This window comes from Macrobrachium rosenbergii, chromosome 47 (assembly GCF_040412425.1).
Source record: "Macrobrachium rosenbergii isolate ZJJX-2024 chromosome 47, ASM4041242v1, whole genome shotgun sequence".
Classification (NCBI taxonomy): Eukaryota; Metazoa; Arthropoda; class Malacostraca; order Decapoda; family Palaemonidae; genus Macrobrachium; species Macrobrachium rosenbergii.
The window spans coordinates 32651087-32675213 of record NC_089787.1 but is presented as its reverse complement, the minus strand read 5'-3'; the positions used below and the strand labels follow the sequence as shown (position 1 = coordinate 32675213).

The window sequence follows — 24127 nt, the reverse complement described above, 5'->3', positions numbered from 1 at the left end:
AACATGAAAGGAATTTATTACAGGAACTATAATCATTGAAAATTTGGGATAGTTAGAATTAATATATATCTCTCTTATCACTTTTGGAACAAAGAATAAGCTTTTCTTTAGTTAGTGTGGGTGTATAGTACTTAGTGTGTCACCAATCTTTATCACTCCATTTTTCAGTGTATCCTGCTAGAGCCTATCATTTTTTTGTGTTCCTGTGAAAAACAATTTATTTTTTATCTCCTTGTTATGTGGACTGTAGACACAAACCTTAGTATTCTATAACTATTCTCAGAAAAGAAAGCCATTTTGATTTGATGCTTTTGAAGCATAACATTAAGTGAATTGTAGAATTGATTACTGAATGCCTTTTTTTCCTTACAGTTCATCTCCCTGGCTTCACATATTTTCTTGCTGATGAATAGTTATCTTGTTGAAAGTGAGTGTGCATATGTTCAGCAGTATGTACGAGCAGGATTGGCTGAAACACACATGGTTGTCCTAGCAGCTATCATTCGAGATCTTGACAGAGAAACAACGAGATCTGATTCAGGTACTGTACCATGTTCAACAGGGTTTTCAGCCAAACTTTTTTCTTAAAGAAAATGCATTTCTATGTATGAATATCATGTGGTTTTCAAAATATATATGAGCATAGTTATTCTTTTTTGGCTTGTTTTGGTGATTTTAATGTCTTTTCGTGTTATTTTTTAATTGTTGTATTTAGCTGTCAAGTTTATTGTATTTATTTTACAGGGAGCTTAACTGGATATCTTGGTCCAGTTCTTGGATCCTTGTATGATGAATTTTCATATGCATTGTATCAGTACACTCACAATGTCATCGCCTCTGGCCTTTTGAGTGAGACTCTGCAGAACACCTTGCTTGGGCAGCTAGGAGTGTCTCCTTGGACTCCAGATGGAGACTGGCCATTGCAAGTCCTTCCCCGAACGTTGACAGTCTTAGCACAGGTCAGTATAGTTCACTGTATTATGGACATTGAAAAGATTTGGGACTCCATTAAAATTGTGTATTATATAATATTTTTAATGAAAATTGGAAACCAGTCTTGAAACAGTAATCTTATAAGATAATGATCTTTGTAAATGGACCCTTATTGCTCTTATTATTTCTGACCTGTACAGTTGTTCTGTGTTTGCACCTTAGACATTCTTGCTGTTAGACTTTCTCCTCTAGATCGAGAATGGGATATGCTGTATATCAGGTTCACAATAATATTCAATGGTGAATTCTTGTTGATTTTATAAAAAAAGTTACAAAAGCTTTTGAACCCTGTCCTGGGTTCATCTTCAGTCTAACTGACTTGACTGAAGATGAACCCAGAACAGGGTTCGAAAGCTTTTGCAATTTTTTTTATAAAATCAACAAGAATTCACCATTGAATATTATTGTGAACCTGATATTCATGCTGTTGACAGCTGTCTTAAATTTCTGTGTGTTGTGGACATTTAGTCCAAAGTACAAAAGAACGAATACATTTACAGCGGCTGTGTGAAAGGTGAAGTGTTGTTTTGAAATCTATATAGTAGGCAGACAATTTTTTAATATAATAGTCAACTGCACCTGTTTCCTCTTAGGTTGTCTGAAAGGTTGTAATGTTAAATCTTGGTCTGTGTCAGCAGAATAAATAGATGAAGAAAATGTAAGATAAGTTTGTAAGCCAATTGTGCTCATTAAGGTTTGTGATAGAGGAAATATGTACAGGTAGCAGGAGGCAGCTTCGTAAGGATTAAGTATAGAAAATCAAAATGAGATTACTCTCTTGCTCAGACCTTATATTGAAATATGTTATTAGCTATTATGCATAATATTTAACCAGCCACCAATTGTTTATTGTTGATTTGTCCCATTTGTTTGTTTTCCATTACTAGAGGAAATTATGATACAGTAATCTACAGTAGATAATGTAAAGGTTTCAAGTGATTATTTTAGCTGTTTAATTATTGATGGTATTAGAGAAGGCTGTTATTCCATCGTTGCAGATTTTGTTGTTGCGCCAGCGCAGAGATAAAGACGAGTTAAAGTGTGATTCAGATACTGCCTGTGTACTTATCTGGCAGAGAGTTATCTCTACTCTCACCAAATCTGTTAGTAATCCACCTGCACCAGAAGCTGAAGTAGAAGGTCTGTATTTCCCCAGATATATAAAGTATACTTTTATTTTGCATCATTGTAAGTTTATTGTGTTCTTCAATTTTCATGTCTGTTTTTGTGTGAAAGGCCCATATTTTGCAATTTCTGTGGATGTTTAAAAATATGTGAATGGTATGTTATATGCTTTTAAATTGTTAGTAGTTAATACTACCCAGTTCTCACTACATTGCACATTTTCATGATTAAGCACTGACTTGAAATAGCAGCAAAGATGTGGTTATCAGTGGTAAGTATTTTAACCACAAACTTATTTCTATTCTGTTAACCAGCAGTATTAGTTATTGTAATGAACCTTTTCTTATATTTCCTTTGTTTCTTAATAATGTAATGCTCATTTATAATTACTGAATAGTCATTTGTAATGGAAAGATACCTTCTTTGTAGTATTATCTAGTTTATAAAATATATTTTTTATCAAGAAAAATCTTAGCAGAATTACCTGGGATATGTGTTCTTAGAAATCATAAATGTAAAAACTTAGGCTGTTTATAAAAGCATAAAATTTTTCTGAAGAAAAATAATATTGTGCTTAACTTGTGAGTTCACAAGCCGAAAACACTTCCTGAATAACAATTGCAATCCTGCTAATTAGTATGATGATGGCTTCTTCTTAAGTGTATTTATTTTTTCCACTTTAAATTTTTGTTTTTATTCTTTTGTTATTCTTTCAGATTTGAATGTTGAACATGCTCAGTTGTTGCTGTTCTTATTCCATTCATTGCAACTGATGCAGAAGAAGAGTGTACTACTAAGTGTAGCATCAGCTGTAGTAAATGTGTCTCCTGTTATTTCAACACCGATGAGGGACACTCAAGTTCTACATTTGGCACGTTTACTGCTCATCTTTGATTACTTAATGAAAAATTTGTATGAAGCTCCTCAAGTTTTGATTGAGCAGGTAACATTTCAAAAATTTATACGGTCATTCATATTTGATGGGTTTTGGTCTCTGTTCACTTAGCTGTCCAACTTCAAATTTTTTTGCCTCTAATTTTCAGTTTTCATTTAAGAATGTATCCTTCTGGCAACATCTATGAGTCTCAGTTTTGCTAAGGTTATCTTATGCCCAGTCCTCTTAGGAAGAAGTGTTCATGCTTTTAGTAATGATTGATTTTTGGGCCACATAAACTTCTATTACAAATTTTTTGTACCATATAAACTTCAATTACAAGAATAATGTTTTTTACAGGTGCAGTGGAACCTTTTCAAGCCAATTTTACAGTGTGAAAATCAGTCTTTGGGCAAAGATTCTAGCTCTGGATCAGGAGGGAAAATGTACCATGTATGGCGTGATTTGGAAGAAAATTATCGCAAGAATTATTCTCATGAAGATTATGCCATTCGACCTAGATTCTATACTTTAACACCAGCTGAAACTAATACCCAAGATACGCCAAAGTTGGATGGTTTGGTAAGGCTATCCACGGTACAAAATATTTGTTTTCTTTCAGGCTGAATATTATGTCATCTTGAAAGTTCGAAATATTCATTTTTAAATTGTAATGTACTGACTTGTAAAAGAACTGTTTATTAGAAATTTTGTAAATTCATAGGCCATTTTGTAAAATCAAATGAAATTTGCTGCTACATTACTTTTTTATCTTCTTAACAGGCCTGCAGTTTCATTTTAGCTACACCTGACACATTGAAGTACAGTACTTTGTATGACACTTTAGTGAATCTTCTGAATGTTGGATGCCAGACTGACCCATCACTGCGTCATGCAAATGATCCACAGTTAACATATTTGGGACTCTGTGGAGTGCAGTATGCCTTTTCGTTAGCTTATCGCCTTCTTTTGACCATGCCACCCTCTGTTTCTGCCTTGGAAGCAATGTCTACCAGTGAAACTAAACTAGAAGGTTCCCACTTACTGCATGCCCTCCTCTGGGGACCACGAGCATCGCACAAGATTTTCAATGGTTGGATCAAGGTAAAGTATACCATATTTTGTTACCAAGGATGGTAGCTATATGAACATAAGAATTTGAGTTATCAGTGCATGTGATGGTTGTTGGAAATCATATTTAATTTTTCAAAATTTTCATATTTCAGGATGGCTTGGTTCGACAGAGTTTAACTACGCAGAAAGCCGATGCTTTGTTGAAGTCAGTGGCTAAGTCAATGTGTAATGTAAAGCATGACTTGAAAGTTGCCAATCAACTTTTGTCTTCCTTGTTGAGCAAGGTTAGTTGACAGCCATGAAACTTTTGACGACTGTATTCCAAATTGAAAGAAATGCTTTCCACATATTAAGGGTTCATAACCATTTTTATTGTTAAAATTACCGAGTCTTTCATGCATAAGATAATACTAACAATCAATAGTGTACGGTAAGGCAACACTAGAAACATGAATTTCTTTAAAGAAGTCATTTTATATGCCAAACTGTTATTTTCAGGATTAATATATCTTGATTTCTTTGTGAATATTTATTACTTTGCCTCTCAAGTGTTAGTAACAGAATGTGGATTTATATTGGATAATTATACTCGTGAATTAGAAGTGAATTTGAACACAGTACATGCAAAAGATCATTGAGACTGTTGTTTACTAGAAGTAAGTATCTTGAAAGGTGCCAAGGAAAGAAGAAGAATAGCCAGGAAAGGACTGGGGAATCTAAATCAAAGATGGGAAATTTTGAATGAAATAAAGAAAGAAAAACAGATTTTGAGTGATAGTGTCTTGTAAATGGGGCATTGATAGTAGATGTAAATTCATTGATGATAGGTTCAAAATGCTGAAAATGTTTTAGCAGAACTTGACACTGAAGAGTTGGTGTTTGGAGGTGAGAAGAACATGAATGATGACAGAAAGAATATTGCCAGCAATAAATGCAAGTTTTGGAAATGAATCTTGTACAGAAATTAAATGGCAGTGTCTGAAATAAATCTTTCTAGAAATTTTTGCCATATTGAATATATAATCAAATGCATCTGGTCATTGTATCTTTTCATCTTAGTTTATTTGATAAAATTATGATTTAATTTAGTGTCATTCTGAATGCTGTTAATTTTTTAAGAGTTAGGGGGAGGTAGATTTAATTTGGTATCATTCTGAATGATGCTAGTTTTTTTAATTATATCATAATTTTGTCAATTCTTTTAATACGTTTCAACATTTCAGGGATACAACAACATGTCAAGCTTTTTAATGACCACCTGGGAACAGCTGCCAGCATTCTCTGATCTTTACATGCTAGACACAGTTCTGGCTCGACTTCAGGTAACATTGGATGAGGCCTGCCACAAAGGAGATATTGATTTGCGTTCATCTGATGGAGGAGATCTCTTGCGAGCTTTAGATATCACTCCTGATCAAATTCCAATATCAGGCTTGCTGACATTAACTGAAGCACTTGCTCATGCAACAAGGTATGGGTAATAAGTACTTGTGTAGTTGCGTTAATTCAGTGTTTGGTGGATTTTAGGTGAGGCTTGTCTGCTTGTAGAAGGCTGTGTTTTGTGGCAAATATGCCGTTGTGTTTAAGTGGCTGATATTTGATATAAGATGCTTTGGAAGGAAAGAATGTAGTGAAGACCTTTCATGTAGGAACATTACCACTGTTGAATATGTTCTAATTACTAAATTTACAGAAACAAATTTTTAAGATTTGATTTGTAGTTAAAATAGGAAATTTTGAAGGAGAGAGGATATCAGGAAAGGAGTAAGAGAAATTAGCTTTTAAATTACCTTTATGATTTAAGTTGATAAATTAAGTAGATAAAAGGATATGGACTTGGTCCACTTGGATGCATTGATTATTGGTAGATGTTTTAAGATTATGGCTGAATTAGCACAGCAAGGTGAAAATATTTTTTGTTGTGCTTAAGTAAAGTATCAGCAACAATGAGTGAATTTGCTGGGATGTGTGTAATTTTTAGGCATTTTGGTTAGGTACGTACTAAGGGTCAGTCATGAAGCTGAGATATTTAGAAGAGAGAATATTCCGTGCTGAGGGAAATGGACTTGGGTTGGTTTCTGAAGAATGTATTAGCATGTTGTAGTAGAGGGATGACAGGAACTATTCAAATGATTAGCTTTAAAGTGGAGCATTTGATGCATAAATGAATAGAGTACTGTATATCAATAAAGGTTTTATCTGTTGCAGATGGAGTCTTTTACAGCAGATGAATGGAGTCCTGGAAGAGGTAAGCAGGTTATCACCCGAGGAACTAGAAGCTTACTGCATTGTGCTATCTGTATCTGGTAATCAGGTCACTAGAGCTGGTCCCCACCCACCTTGTCTATCAAAGGTTTCTCTGCCTGCACCATTGAAAACAGCTCTTGACAACTGGAATTCCAACACTATGACAGATTTTCCAGCCAATCATGCATGGGTAAGCATAGGGAATTTCTTTAAAGGTTCATTTTTTGGAAGATAATTGTTTGTAAGCCAAATGTTATTGAGACATGATAATTGTTTGTAAGCTAAATGTTATTGGGACATTTTATATTAGCACAGAATTCATATGTGTGTCTGATGCATTCTTTAAATTTCATTTACAGAGGAACAGTATGAGTAGTGATGTCCTGCCTGGTGAAACTTACGTGTCAGGCGTTGTTATGGGTCACATATCCACCTTGTCTGCTCAGCCATCTTTTAGTATTAACTTGGCTCTCAAGCATGTTATGCACACATTAGTTACATTTGTAACAGATTTGGCAAGGTTAGTACTATTTACTTGTGTTGTTTTTGGCAAATAGTAAACAAGTGCCAGTGTGAAAAATTAACATTGTGAGGAAAGTAGATTTTTGTGTTGCTTTTTTTTTTAGGATTATAATTAGATTATTTTATTGATAATTTTTTGAATTGTCTATAGAACAGTTTAATTTGTTTTTTTAACAGCTGGTGTGGTGACGATGATAAAAACGGAGGAGTTTTGACCAATACATTGATCAGTTTGGCTGTAGATGCCACATGTGATCATGTTTCGGAGTCTGTCTCTACAGCTTTGGATAGATTGATGCCTACTCCTGAGGGTGGTGATTCCACTACCTCACCAGACCCTTTCCAGATTACTCTGTATACTCATCTCTTGTACAGAGTAGAGTCTTTGTTGCAGTCTACAGCCATATGTGAGGGGTAAGTTTGGAACCCATTAATGTCACTGATATTATGCTTCATTGTAACTTGGAGATTTCAGTACTACTATTCTGCAGTACACAGTTTTATCACTGTATTTAATGTTTTCAACATTAATTTTTGGTATATTAGACCAGATTGTAGGTGTGTACAGCTGTTGACTTTGTAAGAATTATGGTAGTGTTTTAAAACCAGATGATTTACAACAGGTGTAATTTGGGTACTTTATACATTCAGCTTGGAACAGATACTCCATGGGATGAAAGTAAAGGTTACCAAGGTAGCATACATAAAGGCGCAGAGATATAAAAGTAACACTATGATGACTTGATTATCATAGCACGATGATGTTGAATAATCAAGATAGATAGTAATGAGATAGCAATGACTCTCTTGAACATGCTAGTTAGCATTAACTACAAGCCTACCTGCCTTGTGCTCTACTAAGTAGTACCCACTCCTAAGTGTTTCATTCGGGTAAACATGGGAATTACCTCAGCACTAAACCTGTTTGTTGGACAGCATGCAGTGCTTGTGATTTAACAACAACATATAACAAGGAGTCCAGTATTGAAAGATTCTGTAGTGCAATAGTGATCATGTATGCTATGCTGCGCATAGAGTAAATTGTACCATCTTATGGGAGGTTTGTTTTATAGGGTACTCTCCCAGCAGTGCAGTTGAGGGAAGCATTGTAATATATGGAGTTTTTTCTCTCTCCGTGTGTGTTTGCATCTCTGACAGAACTTAGTCTTTGTATAATTAATTGAGAATTGCTACGTTGCTTTTGGTTTGTGGCAAGTATATTTGTGATGTTTAATTTTTATTGTTTTTCCATTCACAGTGTACTGGATGATCAGATTTTGGAAGGCTGTACAACATTCCTAGAAGAACTACTGGAAGTACCTGCAGGGAAGCTGGCATTGGACAGAGTACTTGCAGAGTCACATTTTGTGTCGGCCCTTTTGAGTCCCCCTATAACTGGAGATACATCATCAGCAACATTGCCAATACATATAGTCAAATTTTTCATAAGGGTTTTCCAGCTAGGTAAATTATATTGCACTGTACAGTTGGCTTTTGATTTGTATGTAGTTGAAAATATCAGTAAAATTATAAAGCTGTAGTTTTCGAAGTGTTGCAAGTCACTAAAAATTTTTCGCTGCAGTTCATCACTCATTGATTTACTCTTTTATTTTTCAGCGGAGAAAAATCCAACAGATCACACTTTAGCGTCTGTGTGCAGCCGTATTTCTGTAGGGTCATGGCTAGAGTCAGGCATGTTGCAAGGCTGGCTCTCTACTAATCTTCTGACCACAACTCCAACAGAAGGTGAAGGAACTCCTAATAGCTGGCAGCTTCTTCGAACACTAACAGCTTATATAATAACCCAAGACACTCAGTATGCCGAGGTTGGTCAGAAGTTAAATTTTCCATGGTTTTTCAAATTGAATATTCTCTTCTTGGTTGTTTTTTAGGCTGTAGTGTACAATAAAATATTTTCAGACTTGGCTTGATTCTCTGGCATGTACTTAATTTTAAAATGTAGTATATGCAGCTTCTTCAGTAGTTTCTTATCATGCAGGAAGTAGCCCATGGACTGTTGCGATCCCTCGTGCCCCTTGGCTCATCTCTAGTTTCAACGGGATCTGAAGGATTGGCTAGTATGACTCATCTGCTCTCTGTCATGTCGTCATTAGCAAGTGCAGGCTCTGGCACTGGACATGTAACACTTTTCAGAGCTGCAACTTCTTGGGTAACCCAGTGGTAAGTTTCATGTTTCCCATGAAGTCTTGAATTTTCATGTTTAAGTGAAGATTAACTTTTAAGAATGTTGTAAGATCCTGTGTACTTGGAGGAGTAGTTAATAGCATCTCATGAAGTGTAGAATATGAGAATTTGTGTGGAAAAATACTCTTTGTGTCATGTCAACTTTCGTTCATGTTTGTGTAGTTTTCAATATTTGTGTTGGTATCGCTGGTCTATATTATGTTTTTATTGGTGTCCATGTCACTAGTTCATTTATTTTTTGAATAATTTTATTTCTGGGTGTGCATTGTCAACTTGTTCTTCCTGTTGAATATATGGTTTTTTAAAAGCACTTTTTTGTCCAATACGAACCCATAATTTACTATAAACCACGTTTGTGTTCTTCACAAATCTTAGGCATTCCTGAATCCATGCCCAGAGGCAGCCATCCTGCCCCTGTACTTGCCCCCATATAACATCTGGCTTTGACCAAAAACTTGATTTTTCAAAAGATACTGGTTGAGCAGCCTGGCTTTATTCCCAGGGGAGACTCAGAGTATGAGAAGTATCCACCTGGTGCTACGGTCTCAGGAGCAGTATGTGGTTTTCAGTTTGTCTGCCTGTTGTTGCTCCCAGTTGCCATTGCTGCCTCCATTCTAATATGCTGCCACTGTCAGCGTGCTAGCATTGGCAGACTTCTGGGCTGGCCATGGCCAAACCTGCGTAGCGCAAGAATATATGGCCTTTTCTTTAGCTACAGGCAAACCTTGAGTTCGGGTCTTGCTGGTAGCACAGTGTCTTTCTTGGGCAACTCTTGAGGCTAGCTTTCTTGAGCAACACTTCTTGAGGTTGAAAGTTGAATTCAGTAGTTATCACAGTTGTTGACAGTAGGACATACTTGTTTGAACCAGATTGTCGCAGCAGAACTTTCCCAGAGTTCAGTTGATTGGTTTGTGTGGTAGCATGAAGGTAGCAATCAAGGTTTCCATGCTTGTTCATGGTTTGCTAACCTGGATTCTTCTGGTAGCACCATTTTGACTAGGTTTAATCTTTGGAGTAGAAATTCACAAAATTTGGCTTTCAACAGAGTAGGTTTCTGTCGCTAAGGATAGCAGCTGACGTAAGCTGAAAAAAAATCCCCTTGCAGGTAAACACAGCTTTGCAGGAACTCTGCTTCCGTATATCCCATGTCAGTCATTTCCAGGCACAGGTCCATGCCTTTTCCACACTGTCAGCTATTTCATTTGCTATTGAAAGCTCAGCTATTCAAATTCCATTGATCATTTCTGTTAGCAGCCACTGCTGCTGTGTGCACCATGTCTGCTGGTGGTTACCATCAGGCAGGTGAGTATGGTTGTGTATCAGCCAAAGGCCTGGGCTGTGTTCCCTTCTACTGTCATTACTTTCTGGTAGTAGTAAAACTTTGTCATATGTATGTGGACTGAGGGAGGAAGCAGGTCTCTCTTTCTTGCATGAGACTGAGGCTGTGTCCACATACTCTGCCGGCTTCCTTTGTTGTGCACATAACGTAGGAAGTTTGCTTGGCCAGCACCTAGGTGATGTTTATCGGAGGTTTGTGAAGACTGTAAATGTGGGCTGTTTCAAATAGAGTTTGATGTGGAACAGTTTACATTAAAACATTTCATTGGGGTTTGGCTTAGATTATAGTTCTTTCAATATGATGTGGTTTTGTGTTGATGGTAGGAAATGTGGTCTTGTGTTGCTGTAATAAGAGAAAACTGGAATGTGAAACTGATTAACAGATTTCAAGGAGAAATATCAAAGTTCATTGAAGAAAAGGGTATTTGTACAGGTTCATGGAAAATTAGGATGAACTCTGAGATTTTTGTTTATTTAGAGCCTATGAAGTGAGATTAGTAAAATAGTAATGACAAAAGGTAGTTTTTTTTTTTTTTTTTGGTAAAGTTGACAAAAATTGACAAGCAAGAAATATGTTTTAACAGTAAGCAAGAGAATATATATTGAATGAACACTTGTGTGAATTGCTACTAAATGATTGTATGTATTTTAACAGTAAGCAACACTTAGTTGGAGAAAAGGATAAAGGACTTTTGGAAGCCATGTGTCACCTGCTGTCTTACGTTAGTGATGTTGTTGCTGCACTGAAGGTATGTAGATATAGATTAAAAAAATGTCCAGTACAAAAAATTTCATTTTAAACTCAGGTTCCAATGGTTATAAAACCTTTTTGAAGTACAAATTTGGATTTTTTGTGTTTGTTGAAGATTCTTGTTGATTTAATAGGTCATATAAAATATACGAAAAAACATACCTTATCAACCTAATTAGCTGTCTTAGTAAGATATTTTTGTAAGCCTTCCATTATGTGAGGCTCTTGAATTGGATGATAAATGTGTAAAGTACAGGCTGTGTATATCTGAAATTTTATGGAATTGATGCTGACTATGGAGTCTTAAATGTTTCAGTTGTAGGATATAATTAAGGTTGTTTTTAACGTAGGCTATATAATAAAGTATTCTTTGTTGCATATATTTGAATTCCCTGTTTATCAGAAGGCCAGGTTTGTAAAACATCTTATAAGTTGAGGGGCTACTTCAGTATTAGCAGTTAATGGTAATGAGCTAAATGATATGCAATTTACTTTCAGGTCAGCAGTGAACGCTGGGCTGTTGCATACCGTAGTGGCATGACCTCCCCACCATATGAACTTGACCTCACAGCCGATACAGATTCAGACTGGGTTGATGATCTTACTCAAGAAGATGAAGATAGTGCTGGTGAAGATTCTGTAAGTTCTTCCTTGCTTCAGTAGGAACCCAAGTTAGATTTTGGAAGTTATTAGAGTAGGGAATTTTTATGCATTAATTTAAATTTTAAGATCTAATTAAGACATCTTTTGCTACCAGAAGTAAGGCTGAGTTAATTCTTTAACTCAGTTTTCAGGTTTTACAATTTCATGGTATATCTATGAGCTCAGTTTGCCTGGAATTCCTGATTGCATATGATTCAGTTTCTTCTAGGGATGGAAGTGAACACTAATGTCTGATATTAAACTGTATGATTACATTATATTATATCCTGTTTAGCACAGACTTTATGCATAGTATTAGCCTGAAATAGTACTTAACCTTTTTGCACATTGCTTTGTGTTCTCGCTCTCATCCATTCCCTTTTGTAATAAAACTGGCTCATTTTATATCTATAAAATTGTTCTATTTATTTATTTTAAATTTATTAGTTTAGGTTTCATTGCTACTTATGTCTGAACACCAAAACCTTTAGGTCAGCTTCTTGGGAGTTTTGATTTTTAACTTGGTGGGCTTGCTAACCTATTTAAAAATAAGGTTTCTTTCCCATTTAGATTGCATTCACAGTATTTTAGTGTTATAGCCTGATTATTATTTTACTAATTTTAAATACAATGATTTTGATTGGTTCTCTTTTTAATAGGTGCTTTTCAGATGTACTATATATTTTCCATATTTTCCATTAGCAGTATTGAGCTTTTACATGAAATGATGCTAAAGGTTTTTTCACAAATAGTTTTGTTCTTGTTCTAGGATGAAGATAGTATGTGCAACAAGTTATGCACCTTTACAGTCACCCAAAAGGAATTCATGCACCAGCATTGGTACCACTGTCACACCTGTCGCATGGTTGATGGTGTTGGGGTATGTACCGTGTGCGCCAGAGTGTGTCATCGCGGTCATGATGTGACTTATGCTAAGTATGGAGCCTTTTTCTGTGACTGTGGTGCTAAGGAAGATGGGTCTTGTCAGGTAAGAAACTCTTTGCCAATATTGGATTGCTTATTATTTGGCTTATTGCTCAACTTTTGGTTTGAGTGCAATTATGAGAACTGGGATTATGAATCTGGTATCAAAGAAATTATGAGTAATTTTCTTACAAAACTTAACATGTAACAAGGTGATTTGATCATCAGTATAAGTAGATTTAATAGCATATGGAGAGAAGGCTTGATTTTTAATATATTGTTTTTCTTTACCCAAGGCTTTAGTCAAACGCAGCCCTGCATCATATGAGGATGGTGTTGGCTCCTCCAGTGGCCCAGCAGCCTTTGGAGTTGAGCCCCTCCTCCCATCATCTCTTCGAAGGCGCCCTTCATCTCCTTCTCAAGGCATTCAGGTGGTAATTATTGTTCTGAAATTTCCCCACCACTCATACAACCCCGTAGAATTTTTTCCTATATTCAAAGTTTTGCTGGTTGAGTAATAGAGTTATTCATGATAAATATCCAACATTATCGCCACATTATACTTTGAATGAATGGTTTGAGGCAATTGAAGGCCATTAGTGTGCTGTATTGTTAATTTCATCTTTTATATTCTTGTGCAGGATAAGCACCGAGATGATACACACAAGCAAAGGCAAGCTCTGGCAAAGAAGCTTGGTAAGGATAATCAGTTTATTTTACATTGTTGTGAAAATTGTGACCAGTCTCTTTTGATATTAATGTCCTCATAACTCTATATTAAACACTTATTTTGCAGTGGAGTTTGAAAAGCAAATCTGTTTCAGAAAATGTTCGAGATTTACTGGTGGGAGAGGTGAGCGGCAGTGAACTGGCAGCAACTGTTCTTGATCTCCTGTCTGAGTTACTTCCAACTGTTCAGGAAAGTGCTGCAGAGTCGTGCTCTGTTGGATCTTACCAGCGTGCACTGGCAGCCCTGAATCAGGTTCACACAAATACAAAGGTGAGTCTTATGAGAGATTTCTTTGGTGGCAATTAAGTGTACAGTAATATGAAAGAGTTAAACGTGATGAGCAAGACAATATAATTTTTGTCTTTTTCTTGCTCTTAAAGATGCAGTGCATATTGTTGTTTTATTATAAATTGTATACCTATTTTTAATTATGGTTTTTCTTCACATTTTAGACTATTGAGTCATCAGAACAGTTAATGGTTGCTACACTTGGTTCTCAAGAAGGGGCTTTTGAAAATGTGCGACTCAACTATTCAGGTGAACAAGGGCAGACAATACGCCAGCTAGTGTCTGCTCACATGATTCGCCGTGTGGCAATGTGTTGTTTAGCATCGCCAGGAGGTAAAAGGCAGCATTTGGCTGTCTCACATGAAAAGGGGAAAATAACAGTTCTTCAGCTTTCTTCCCTTTTGAAGCAGCATGATTCTGCCAAGAAAAAGCTAACACTGACAAGACTCTCCTCAGCTCCTGTGCCCTTCACTGTGCTGTCCATCACAGCCAACCCTGCAAATGATGATTTCTTGGCTGTTTGTGGACTCAAAGTAAGTCTGATATTCTTGGGGCTTTTGTAAAGCAGCCTTAGCTGGCTACACCAAATTGCGATCTTTTCTTCACTTTTGGAGAATCATTTAGAAAGTTGAATGACCAACATGGTGTCACTAGATCAGTTGCTTTGGCTAGATCATCTTTACGTATTTGGTCATTGATAAGATTAGATGTTGAAATATGCCATTTAGTAAATTAGGTATCTTACTTGTGCACATAAAGGTATTTATATACTTTGTCTTTCTTAAAGGTGGCCCAAGTAAGACATTTAAAAATATATGCTTTAATGAAGATGGTATACAGTGATATTTGTTTTGCAGGATTGCCATGTATTAACCTTCGCAAGTGCAGGAAGCGTATCAGATCACCTTGTTCTACATCCTCAGCTGGAGTCAGGAAATTACATAATACGTGCTGTGTGGTTACCAGGGCAACAGACACAACTTGCCCTAGTTACAGCAGAGTTTGTTAAAATCTATGACCTCAGTATAGATTCCCTTTCACCTCAGTATTACTTCCCCTTACCATCTGGGAAAATTAAGGATGCTTGCTTCATCAGCACTCGTGTAAGTATAATAAATAGCCCAAGTTGTATAACTTACATGAATGTAACTTAGCTTTGATGTAATGTGTGGCAGCTTAAGAAGAAAAGGGAAAGTGTTATTTTTTCAAGATATATGGATTTGTTTTTCTTTGTCTAATATTGGGTTTTCAGTTATTGATAATTATTATTTTATGAATTATATCAATTTATATCTATTTTGCAGGATGATGGATGTTATCTTGTAGCTATGGCATCTTCAGGCTACATCTATTACCAGGTACTGAGTGATGAAAGTTCTGCCCAGCATGGACCTTTTTATGTAACTAATGTGCTACAAGTCCAGCATCCTGATCTTAAGGTAAGATTATACAACTTTATCTTTTGTTATATTGTCAACCAGGTTTCATAGAAAGGACCGTGGGTATTCATGAGGAACTAACAACAGGATAATAGAAAGGGTTAAAATGCAGCTTAGGGTAATGTTTGTGCTTAGCCTTTGCTATGCTGCCCATGAACAGCCACATCTCAGTTTGCACAGCAGTGTTAAACTCTATTATAAGGCAAGGTTGCATTATAAATACCTGAAGAACAAACATGCCTTTAAGAAAATTGACAGATAACATCTTTACCATCAACATTAACATTTGGCTGGACTATATCATTTATCATCAAAACAGCTACCAAAAAAAAAAAAATTATTAAAAACAACCCAGCCCCACCACTGAGAGATCCTCTTAAACATATGGTATACTGATTCAAATGCCGAATCCATGGATGTCTCAGCTCCTATGTTGGTATGACCACCATGAAACTGGCAAAGAGGATCTCTTGTCATGCTCAAGAAGTTGCCATAGACAAACCACATGAGAGAGGCACAACATACTAACATCACAAGAAATATATTAATGGGGAACACTGAAGTAATTGGAAATGCCCCTGACCCAAGGCTCCTACAGTTGCTAGAGGCACTTTTAGTACAACAGGAGAAGCCCTCCTTAAATACCACTTAAGAAATATTCCTCCTGCCTACCAACAATCAGCAGGCTATTATTTATGAAATAAGTAGACATGCACCAGACAGTGTGGGAAATGGCTTTTCTGAATCACAAAATATTGCCTGAGATTCTGTGAGCTGCTCAGCAAGGCTGCGGTATCGAGACCATTGGTCATAAGTTTTTGGTTTACAAGGACATCAGCCAATCATGGTGCAAGTTTCATCCTCACCCAGTCAGCGGTTAGCTGAGAATCATTTGTTTTTTACCCTTACAGTCTGACTGGCACTTTCCAAATGAGAAATAAACTTATGTAAGCAGTGTCTAAATTTGAGACAGTTGGTTATTATCCAAACAATATTTGTTCCGAGAGGAGCACAAACCTACACCTCATATTTCAATATGGTATTCTACATAAATGATTGGTGATGTAGCATAGCTGACAGCTAGTTACCACAAAGTCAGGGTTGTCTAATAAAACAGTATCCAAACAACATGAAGGAGTGTCTTAAATCTCATCCCTCCAATAGCTTTTAAGTCAATATCTAGTGTTATGTAGAGGGAATTTATGAGGGAAAGGAAGGGGGTTTAAATAACATACGACAAATCAGAAAACCCAAGGGAGAAGAAATTTTATAGGGAGTTATTCAGAGTGTTAGGAGAGGAAAGGATGCATAGTAATGATGACCAGGAACATGTGCTTAGTGTTGAATGATTTATATATAATCATTAACAGAATGGCAAGGGCCTGATTTCCTCCATATAAGCACTGTACTGGTGAACTGGAACCTTTCAGTAAGAGTATTTATATGAGCCTCAACATGATACAGTCTTTTCAGTTATGTTTAAATCAAGCTGTTCTTACGATTACCAAGGCAGTGCCAAGTATTTAGAAAACTTTGAAGATTATTAAAAATGTAGAATATTTCTATAAGTAAGAAAGTTTTCCTCTATTTCCAGGACTCAAATGGCCAAATTGGGGGAGGTGGTGTGTCTGTGTATTATTCACATACACTTCAGCTGTTATGCTTCAGTTATTCCCAAGGGAAGAGCTTTATTGCACCTCTTGTGTCTCTGAGTGAGTATTCTGTTTAGATTGCATGGTTTTTGATGTACTATATTTTGTATGTTGAACAATAATGAATTGATTTTGTTTTATCATTAGTCAGAAGGAAGGAGTACATTGGTATGGAGAAATTCCAGTAGACAGTGAGAAACTAAGGATAATCTTTCTGCTTTGCAGGTGAAACTGACAAGGTTGAAAAACTGTTTCCTGTTAGTGTCAAAGGAGGAAATGGGTCAGGTGGAGGAAGTAGCAGCAGCAGCAGTAGCAGTAGCAGCAGCAGTAGCAGTAACAACAGCAGTAGTGGTGGTGGAAGTGGTGGGAAGGTGACCCCTCAACCACTTTGTCAGTGGGGTGAAGTCACAGGCCACCCCGGCTTGATCACTTGCCTGACACAGTCGAGTGAGTTATTGTCACTTTTTTGTCTTTAAATGCTTTATGCTTCCGGTTTTTGAGTGTACCATCAATCCAAAACTATTAAGAATTTGATTATAGTATTTTGTCGTCTGTCTTAAACTGAGATTCTGATGTCCTATACTAGTGTGTACAATTTTTTTAAAGGACCTTACTTTGATAAATAAGGTTATTCTCTTGGTTTAATTTGTATTTTCATGATTGTGCCAGACAGCTTGGTATGGTTGGATTAATTTTGTTAAGGCCAGTATCAAAATTTATATAAGTATATTTGATGTGATCACATATGTGGTGATAACTGGAAGTGGGGAAAGAATTTTGAACTACTAACCACCAAGGTAATTTCTTAAAATCCTTCAGACTGGATAATTGAACCGTTTATAAATGAAGGGCAGCACCTGAATACATTAAAAGTCATTACTGTGGTATCATTGGGAGGCAATGGTTGCCAGACTGTCAAATGACCCCTAAAAAATTGTTCATTAGAAATAGTAATGAGTTAGCAGTCATTCTAGTTTTTCAACTGATAAATAAAAATAAGTGGTTCACGATCATAATTCCCAGTTAATTTACCACTAGCTCGGATAATTCCTTTAAGGTGGATTTCAGATGAGTTTGCCTAAAACCAAACCAAAATCAATGTTCAAGTGACTGTTTTTTCCAGGCAACAATCCAGTAATAATAATGGTGAAACCAGACCAAATATTGGTTCAAGAAATACGAGTATTACCTGCCAAGAGCAAAATGACTGATTTGGTAGCACTTAGACACTCCTGGTCTCCCAATCATGAAGCAAAGACAACCTTGATCTTATTGTGTGAGGATGGATCACTTAGAATCTACAATGCAAACCCACAGACCACAGGTAAGTTTGTAAATTAACTGTTTTGTCCAAATCTATAAGTAATGATTTATACCTTTATTGTATCACATCATGATGTAGTTTCTCCAGAATTTTACAGATACTTTCTAGTAAGGAGTTTGTTCAATTTCAGACTTTTGGCTGTCACCCCAGATGCAAAGTGTTAGTGCCATATCATCATTAAGGCCATCAAGAAAGAAGAAAGCACCAAAATTGGGAAGGCCATCAGGTTAGTAAACTCTATTTTTAAATATGGCTTTATTGGAAAAATTGAGATAAACTGAATTTTAAATTTTCTTCATTGGAATTGGTAGACTTATTTATTACTATAAAAACTTAATAACCTAGTTTGTGGCTACTGAAGACTATTGATCCCTTTTGTAAGTTAATACCAATCAGTGTTTTATTGAGTTAAACTTTATTTTTTTTCTTGTAGGGTCTGTTGTGTTCCCTGTGGACTTCTTCGAACATTGTTCTGTTATGAATGACATCGAGTATGGAGGCAATGACCTCTTACAAGTATACAATGTACAGCAACTTAAGAACAGACTCAACAGCCAAGGTAATTGTTGATAAGTTATGCTGGCTTTCATTGCATTATGGGAATACATTAGTTTTCCTCAAAATTTTAGACATTGTTACAATATGTCATGGACTGTATCCTGACAGAAAATTTCAGTGGTTAACATGTATGTTGAACTTCAAGAGCAATGGAGAAGAGAGGAGAGCTGAGAACTCTGTTATGGTAGATGGGTAGGTCTTTGAAATGGTAGAGAATTTTTGTTACCCAAGCAGGAGTTGAAAGAGCTTTAATTAAGTAGCTGCAGCAAGGAAGAATGGAAAGAGATAGCTAGACTACTGTTAAATAAAAAGTGTCTCATATGTAGAGCTAAGACTGATGATGGGGACTTGCAGCCTGTGCTACTTACTGCATACACATGGTTACTGACAAGGAAAATGGAGGAGAGAGTGAGAAATTGTGACCAGAGAATGTTAAGATTCATGGTTGGAGTATAGTAGGAAGATCATGTTATGAATTAGTGTGTTATCAAGTGGTGTGAGAGAAGATTGGAGATTTCGTAGATTGAGATGGTTTAGACGTGGTGAGAATGGATATGGAACAGATTGTCAAAAAACAGTAAGTGAAGTACTGTAGTAGGATGAAGGGAGACTTTCAGTAATGCCCAGGAATCCATGGAGAAAGCGGGTAGATGAAGACTACACTTGATGGGAATTTAGGCAGAAAGAACACAGGAGAGAGAAGAATGGAGAGAACTCACAAAATTAATATAAAGTTTCAATAACTCAAGTAAAATATCATAGAATTATGTTGATCTAAAATCGTAGATAACTTGACTCATTTGTCTTAAGTTTCGTTTCATTATGCATGTCTTTACTAAGGAACTACCAGCAATGACTCATGTTTACCAGAGGCTTTATGCGTATTTTTAGAGATTTTTTCAAAAAAATATAAATGAGAGAATAATATATTGAAAATTTTCCCCTAGGCATGTATGTTGCATCAACCAAGCCCGGTGGGTTCCAACTTGAAGCAACGAATAATGATTCCACACTTGTTATTTGTGGTATAAGAGTAGCTGTAGGAGCTGTTGATACTCAACGAGTTCCTGCGTATTTAGAGGTAAGGAAAGTTAACCGATCTTGGATTAACCTTCCTAATTTTTTTTATTTCCTGGATGCAACTTGAATAATGCCACTTTTCATTATGTAAGTTAATAGGGTTTTGTTGGTTAAGAAAGTTGTTTCTGAGTTAGGTCAGGCCTAACCAAGTTTGATAATTTGGTAGTCCCTGAGCCTTTTTGCCTGTACCATACAACTCATGTCTTCTGCCGGTATGAAGAATTTCACTGAATATTAGTGAATCATAGTCTGGCATCACCACAAATGCAGTAAAGTTTAAAAAAATGAATCATGAAGATCAGAATTTTTGCACATTTTCCAGTCATCTTGTCTCTCTTTAGGAGGTTTCTTGATCAAATGGCATGCTGTTGATTAACCATGCTACTTTATTCATGGGTGTTTGTCATTCATCTTTTGTATTGTCCACTGCTAGCTATGTGCAGCGTATTATAATATCCTTGATTATATTTATTTAGTACTGTTATATTTGCATGATAGGCTAACAAGTAATAAATCTTTACATTGGCTGATACCAATTTTGAAATAGGTATTCCATGAAAAGCAGTTTTGATCCTTGTAACTGCTTTTCAGTTGTTGTTCAGAATAGTTTTATTACTATTTGAAATGGATATTCATATTTTGGGAGGCTTTATTTTTAGTTTGTCTTGATTTAACGAGCCCTAACTTTTCTTTTATGAACAGCATTGAACTTGAAAGTTTGAACAATGGTAATATAAAAAATTTATTATTCCTTGCTTATCTTGAAACAAGCTTTTTGGAATTTTGTTTAAGTTTCAGGTGTATTATCAGTAATTTGAATGCATTATTGAAAATGGGGAATTATATAGAACAAGATAGTTAATGATGGGGCAAGTTTTGATGATTTTAGTTGTAAATAGGTTTCAAAACTCCAGTGTCAATGCTTGTACCAAGGTATATTGACAGTCAAATCATGGTGGTCATTATTTTTTTTATTTGAGTCATTTGTGTTGAATTCAAAGCAGTGTGTGACTATTTATTATTTTTCATTTACTTTCTCCCCCTTCACAAAGGTAATCATTGTTGGTGCAATAATTTTTCATATTTGCTAAGAATTATTTGTACCTCAGTGTTTAACCTGACTGTTGGAATTGCAGTGTCATATAATGGATTTTTTTTACTTTCACTTTAAAAGGTATTTGGTCGTAGTGTGTCTATTTCTGCAACCAGGAGCAGATGGTTTGATGTTCCTTTAACAAGAGAGGAATCCTTACAAGCAGACAAGCGTATAGTAATAACATTTGGTCCATCTGCTGATTCATCTAATGTCACAATTGTGGATTCTGTAAAAATGTAAGTTATTAAGTTCATTTGTCTAGATTTAAATGGTACGTAAATTATGACAGTCACATATATAGGAGGTCTCACATATATTATCAGGTTTGGTAAGTAATAATATTGCATGTATGAGGAATGTAATCTCTTTTTGTGGTCCTCTATCATTGATCCCATCTGAATTGAGACCCATGGTTGCAGATTCTCTTGAAAGAGATTTAGATAAAATTAGCATATGATGTAAATTGAAGTGAACGATCTTAAGCTTCCATACCTGTGAAAGTATATATGGCATTAGTTTTTGATGAACAATGAGAGAGAACCGAGAAGAATTTATATGTAGCTGGTGTGTGTTACTACCACAGAAAACTTGGAAATCAAATGTTGTTAGGAAATATAATTTTGTTAATTGATTTGTTTTGTATAAAGTAATAATCATCAAGTGAAAATAGAGTAAGTTGATTATGGAACTAAGTTTAATGTACCACTGTGTTGTTTTCTTTAGGAATCTTCACGACGATTGTAAGTGCTTCCCAGTTAAGTTAACTCGGTGTTTTTTCTTTGTATCAGTTATGGTAAAACAAAGGATGATTTTGGTTGGCCAGAAGAACCTGAAGATTTCCCGACAACTGTAAGTGGAACAGGTTCAAGTGGGGCCGCAGGAAATGCAAGCGAGTCCTCAGCAGCAGGAAGCTCCTCAGCAAGTACCCCACTCCCCCTGACGGCAATTGATCGTCTTGTTTCAGCTGCTCTGGAGACTTTAGATGGATGCTTTGTTGCAACACCTGCAGAAAAAATTGTAGCTCGAGCTGGTGCTCTAGAGTTGGCTACAAAACTACTTAATCTTCCATTGCCACCTACTGTACAGGTAAGTAATTCAAGTATAGTAGTACCTCACCCTATTGTGTTAATTGATTCCAAGATTTGCGACTTGAATCTCAACATGATTCACTTCTGGCACAGCCCTTAATCTAAGCAATACATAAAGATCACTTGTTTAAATTCAGAGAAATAGACCTGATTTATACACCTCTTTCACTTCACAGGGATTTTGTAGAAAAAGTTTCAAACTCTCACTACAAGTCTGCACAATATGCAGTAACATTTATTTGAAACAACACATGATGCACAAACATGTGTTTCCCCAATAAGTAGTTACTCACATGGATAAGGCAGTACAAAGCTCAAGAATTTTACTGGTACACTACTTTCAGTATATTAAACATAGCTACTTGTTTCTTTTAATTGGGAGTAGTGTGTTTTTATGGAAAAAATGTCATACTTTAGTGTTGGTCTTGCCTTCATTGGCATTTTATTGATAATTTTTAGTGTTTTACTGCTGTAATAGCTTCATTGTCATGTTTTAGGATAAAAGCATTTTCCTATAGATCGTTTTCTAATACTGCATATTAAATATTTTACATTTTCTCTCTCTCTCTCTCTCTCTCTCTCTCTCTCTCTCTCTCTCTCTCTCTCTCTCTCTCTCTCTCTCTCTCTCTCTCTCTCTCTCTCAGCACCAGGTATCTGGTATAATAGTGCAGTTTTATTTGTACTGTAGACAAGCAGTCACCAAAACAATTTTAGTGATGGTGAAGATACAGAATCCTTTTCTTTTTGTTATGTAATTTAATAAACTCTTGTATCTTTCAGCATCACACCAGGACACTTTTAGCATCCTTACATCAGAGCCGAGTAGCCTATCATAATCACAAGGATGGAGCTCAACTGGCCAGTGTGGTTGAGGCCCTTACGGGTTTGCGAAGGGTAACAGATCCCAAACAGCTTGACTGCGAAGCATATCATCGACTAGTAGTAACTGCAAGAAATGTTGCAGTGGCAAGACCTCACAACCTGATCAAGTAAGAGAAGTTTTTGCAGCCTTCACTTTGCAGTTGAAATTTTTGTAGTGAAGGGCATTTTACATGTTTGTTTTCATTTGAATACGTTGTTGGTCTGCTTTGAAAGTTCTGACTTGATCCTTATACTTCAAACAGTATAACTGGAACACAAAGCTTCAAGTTTTTGTAAGTAAATTAAACGAAAACGGAACGTGACGTGATTGAGGACGTGAAGGAAATAGATAAAAAGTGGTTTTTAGCTTTGCTAAGTTTATATAAGGAATCTTCTTGACCTTTTGACTCTAATCATAACTAAGATGACTTACTAATGTTGGTCTGTGTTTTTTTTCTCAGGTACACCGAAAAATTGTCAGCATGTGATTTGACAATGATACAGCCAGATGAGGAAACTAAGAAGTCAGATGATTCCTCATCATTTGTACCCAAAACTGAGGCAGATTTGTCTCTTTCGAAAAAATCTGATGGGGACTCTACCCTGAGCAAAGCATCAGACACTACATCTGATTCTGAAGCTACCTTGGAAGGTGGCGACACCAATGGCAATGACATATCTAGTGATGACAATCACTTTTTAGCTCAGCTGATGAATGTCTTCTGGTCTCTTCACAGTGCAAAACCAGCCAATGTTTTCTTGACAACTGTTTGCCATCCAGGTATGTTAAAAATTCTACAGTATCATTTTTCAGTAAGAAAATCAGAGGCAAATCAATAATGATCTATAGATTAAGACACAACTTTATGGCAGTAGCATTTCAAGTAGGTACTTAATAATGTTCAAAAGCAGGTCTTTGTGTCTGAACCTTACATTGATCATCTTCATCCTTTTTAAGTTTTTACCACTACGCTACTGTTTACTAGGTTAGACATCTAGCGAGTTCTTTATCCTCTGTTGTCTTGTGCACTCAGTCTGAATTGCCATATGGTCCAACTTCTTTTATATACTTGTTCTCCATGACCTTGGCCACTCTTGTTGGTTAGCATCTGGACATTTCCGTAATTACAACTCTTAACTAATTCCCCTCCCAGCATGGCCATCTCAGACCAAACTCTAATGTTCTTTGCTTGTGTTACAGTCCCCCTGATGCCATTCTTCTCTGTTTTTCTTCATTTTGTTGTCACAACATTTTCTCAAATAGACATCATAATATTTACTTTCTTGATTGATTATACACAGCACACACATTTCAA

General features: G+C 36.1%; 1 protein-coding gene across 1 annotated transcript in view; it reads left to right on the top strand.

The window, feature by feature from the left end:
* The window catches only part of poe (E3 ubiquitin-protein ligase-like protein poe), a 60368-nt gene that overhangs the window by 17950 nt on the left and 18291 nt on the right, over positions 1–24127 (top strand). The window contains 33 exon segments of the mRNA XM_067090613.1: positions 373–541; positions 745–959; positions 1992–2133; positions 2835–3061; positions 3353–3574; positions 3776–4096; positions 4219–4350; positions 5290–5537; positions 6275–6503; positions 6673–6833; positions 7013–7249; positions 8094–8299; positions 8453–8661; positions 8835–9016; positions 11034–11127; positions 11628–11768; positions 12541–12759; positions 12992–13129; positions 13337–13391; positions 13520–13695; positions 13878–14246; positions 14571–14816; positions 15018–15152; positions 16747–16864; positions 17030–17251; positions 17928–18128; positions 18259–18354; positions 18562–18687; positions 19634–19767; positions 20941–21098; positions 21651–21948; positions 22731–22939; positions 23273–23592. Coding sequence (XP_066946714.1) covers positions 373–541; positions 745–959; positions 1992–2133; positions 2835–3061; positions 3353–3574; positions 3776–4096; positions 4219–4350; positions 5290–5537; positions 6275–6503; positions 6673–6833; positions 7013–7249; positions 8094–8299; positions 8453–8661; positions 8835–9016; positions 11034–11127; positions 11628–11768; positions 12541–12759; positions 12992–13129; positions 13337–13391; positions 13520–13695; positions 13878–14246; positions 14571–14816; positions 15018–15152; positions 16747–16864; positions 17030–17251; positions 17928–18128; positions 18259–18354; positions 18562–18687; positions 19634–19767; positions 20941–21098; positions 21651–21948; positions 22731–22939; positions 23273–23592 — 6355 coding nt within the window.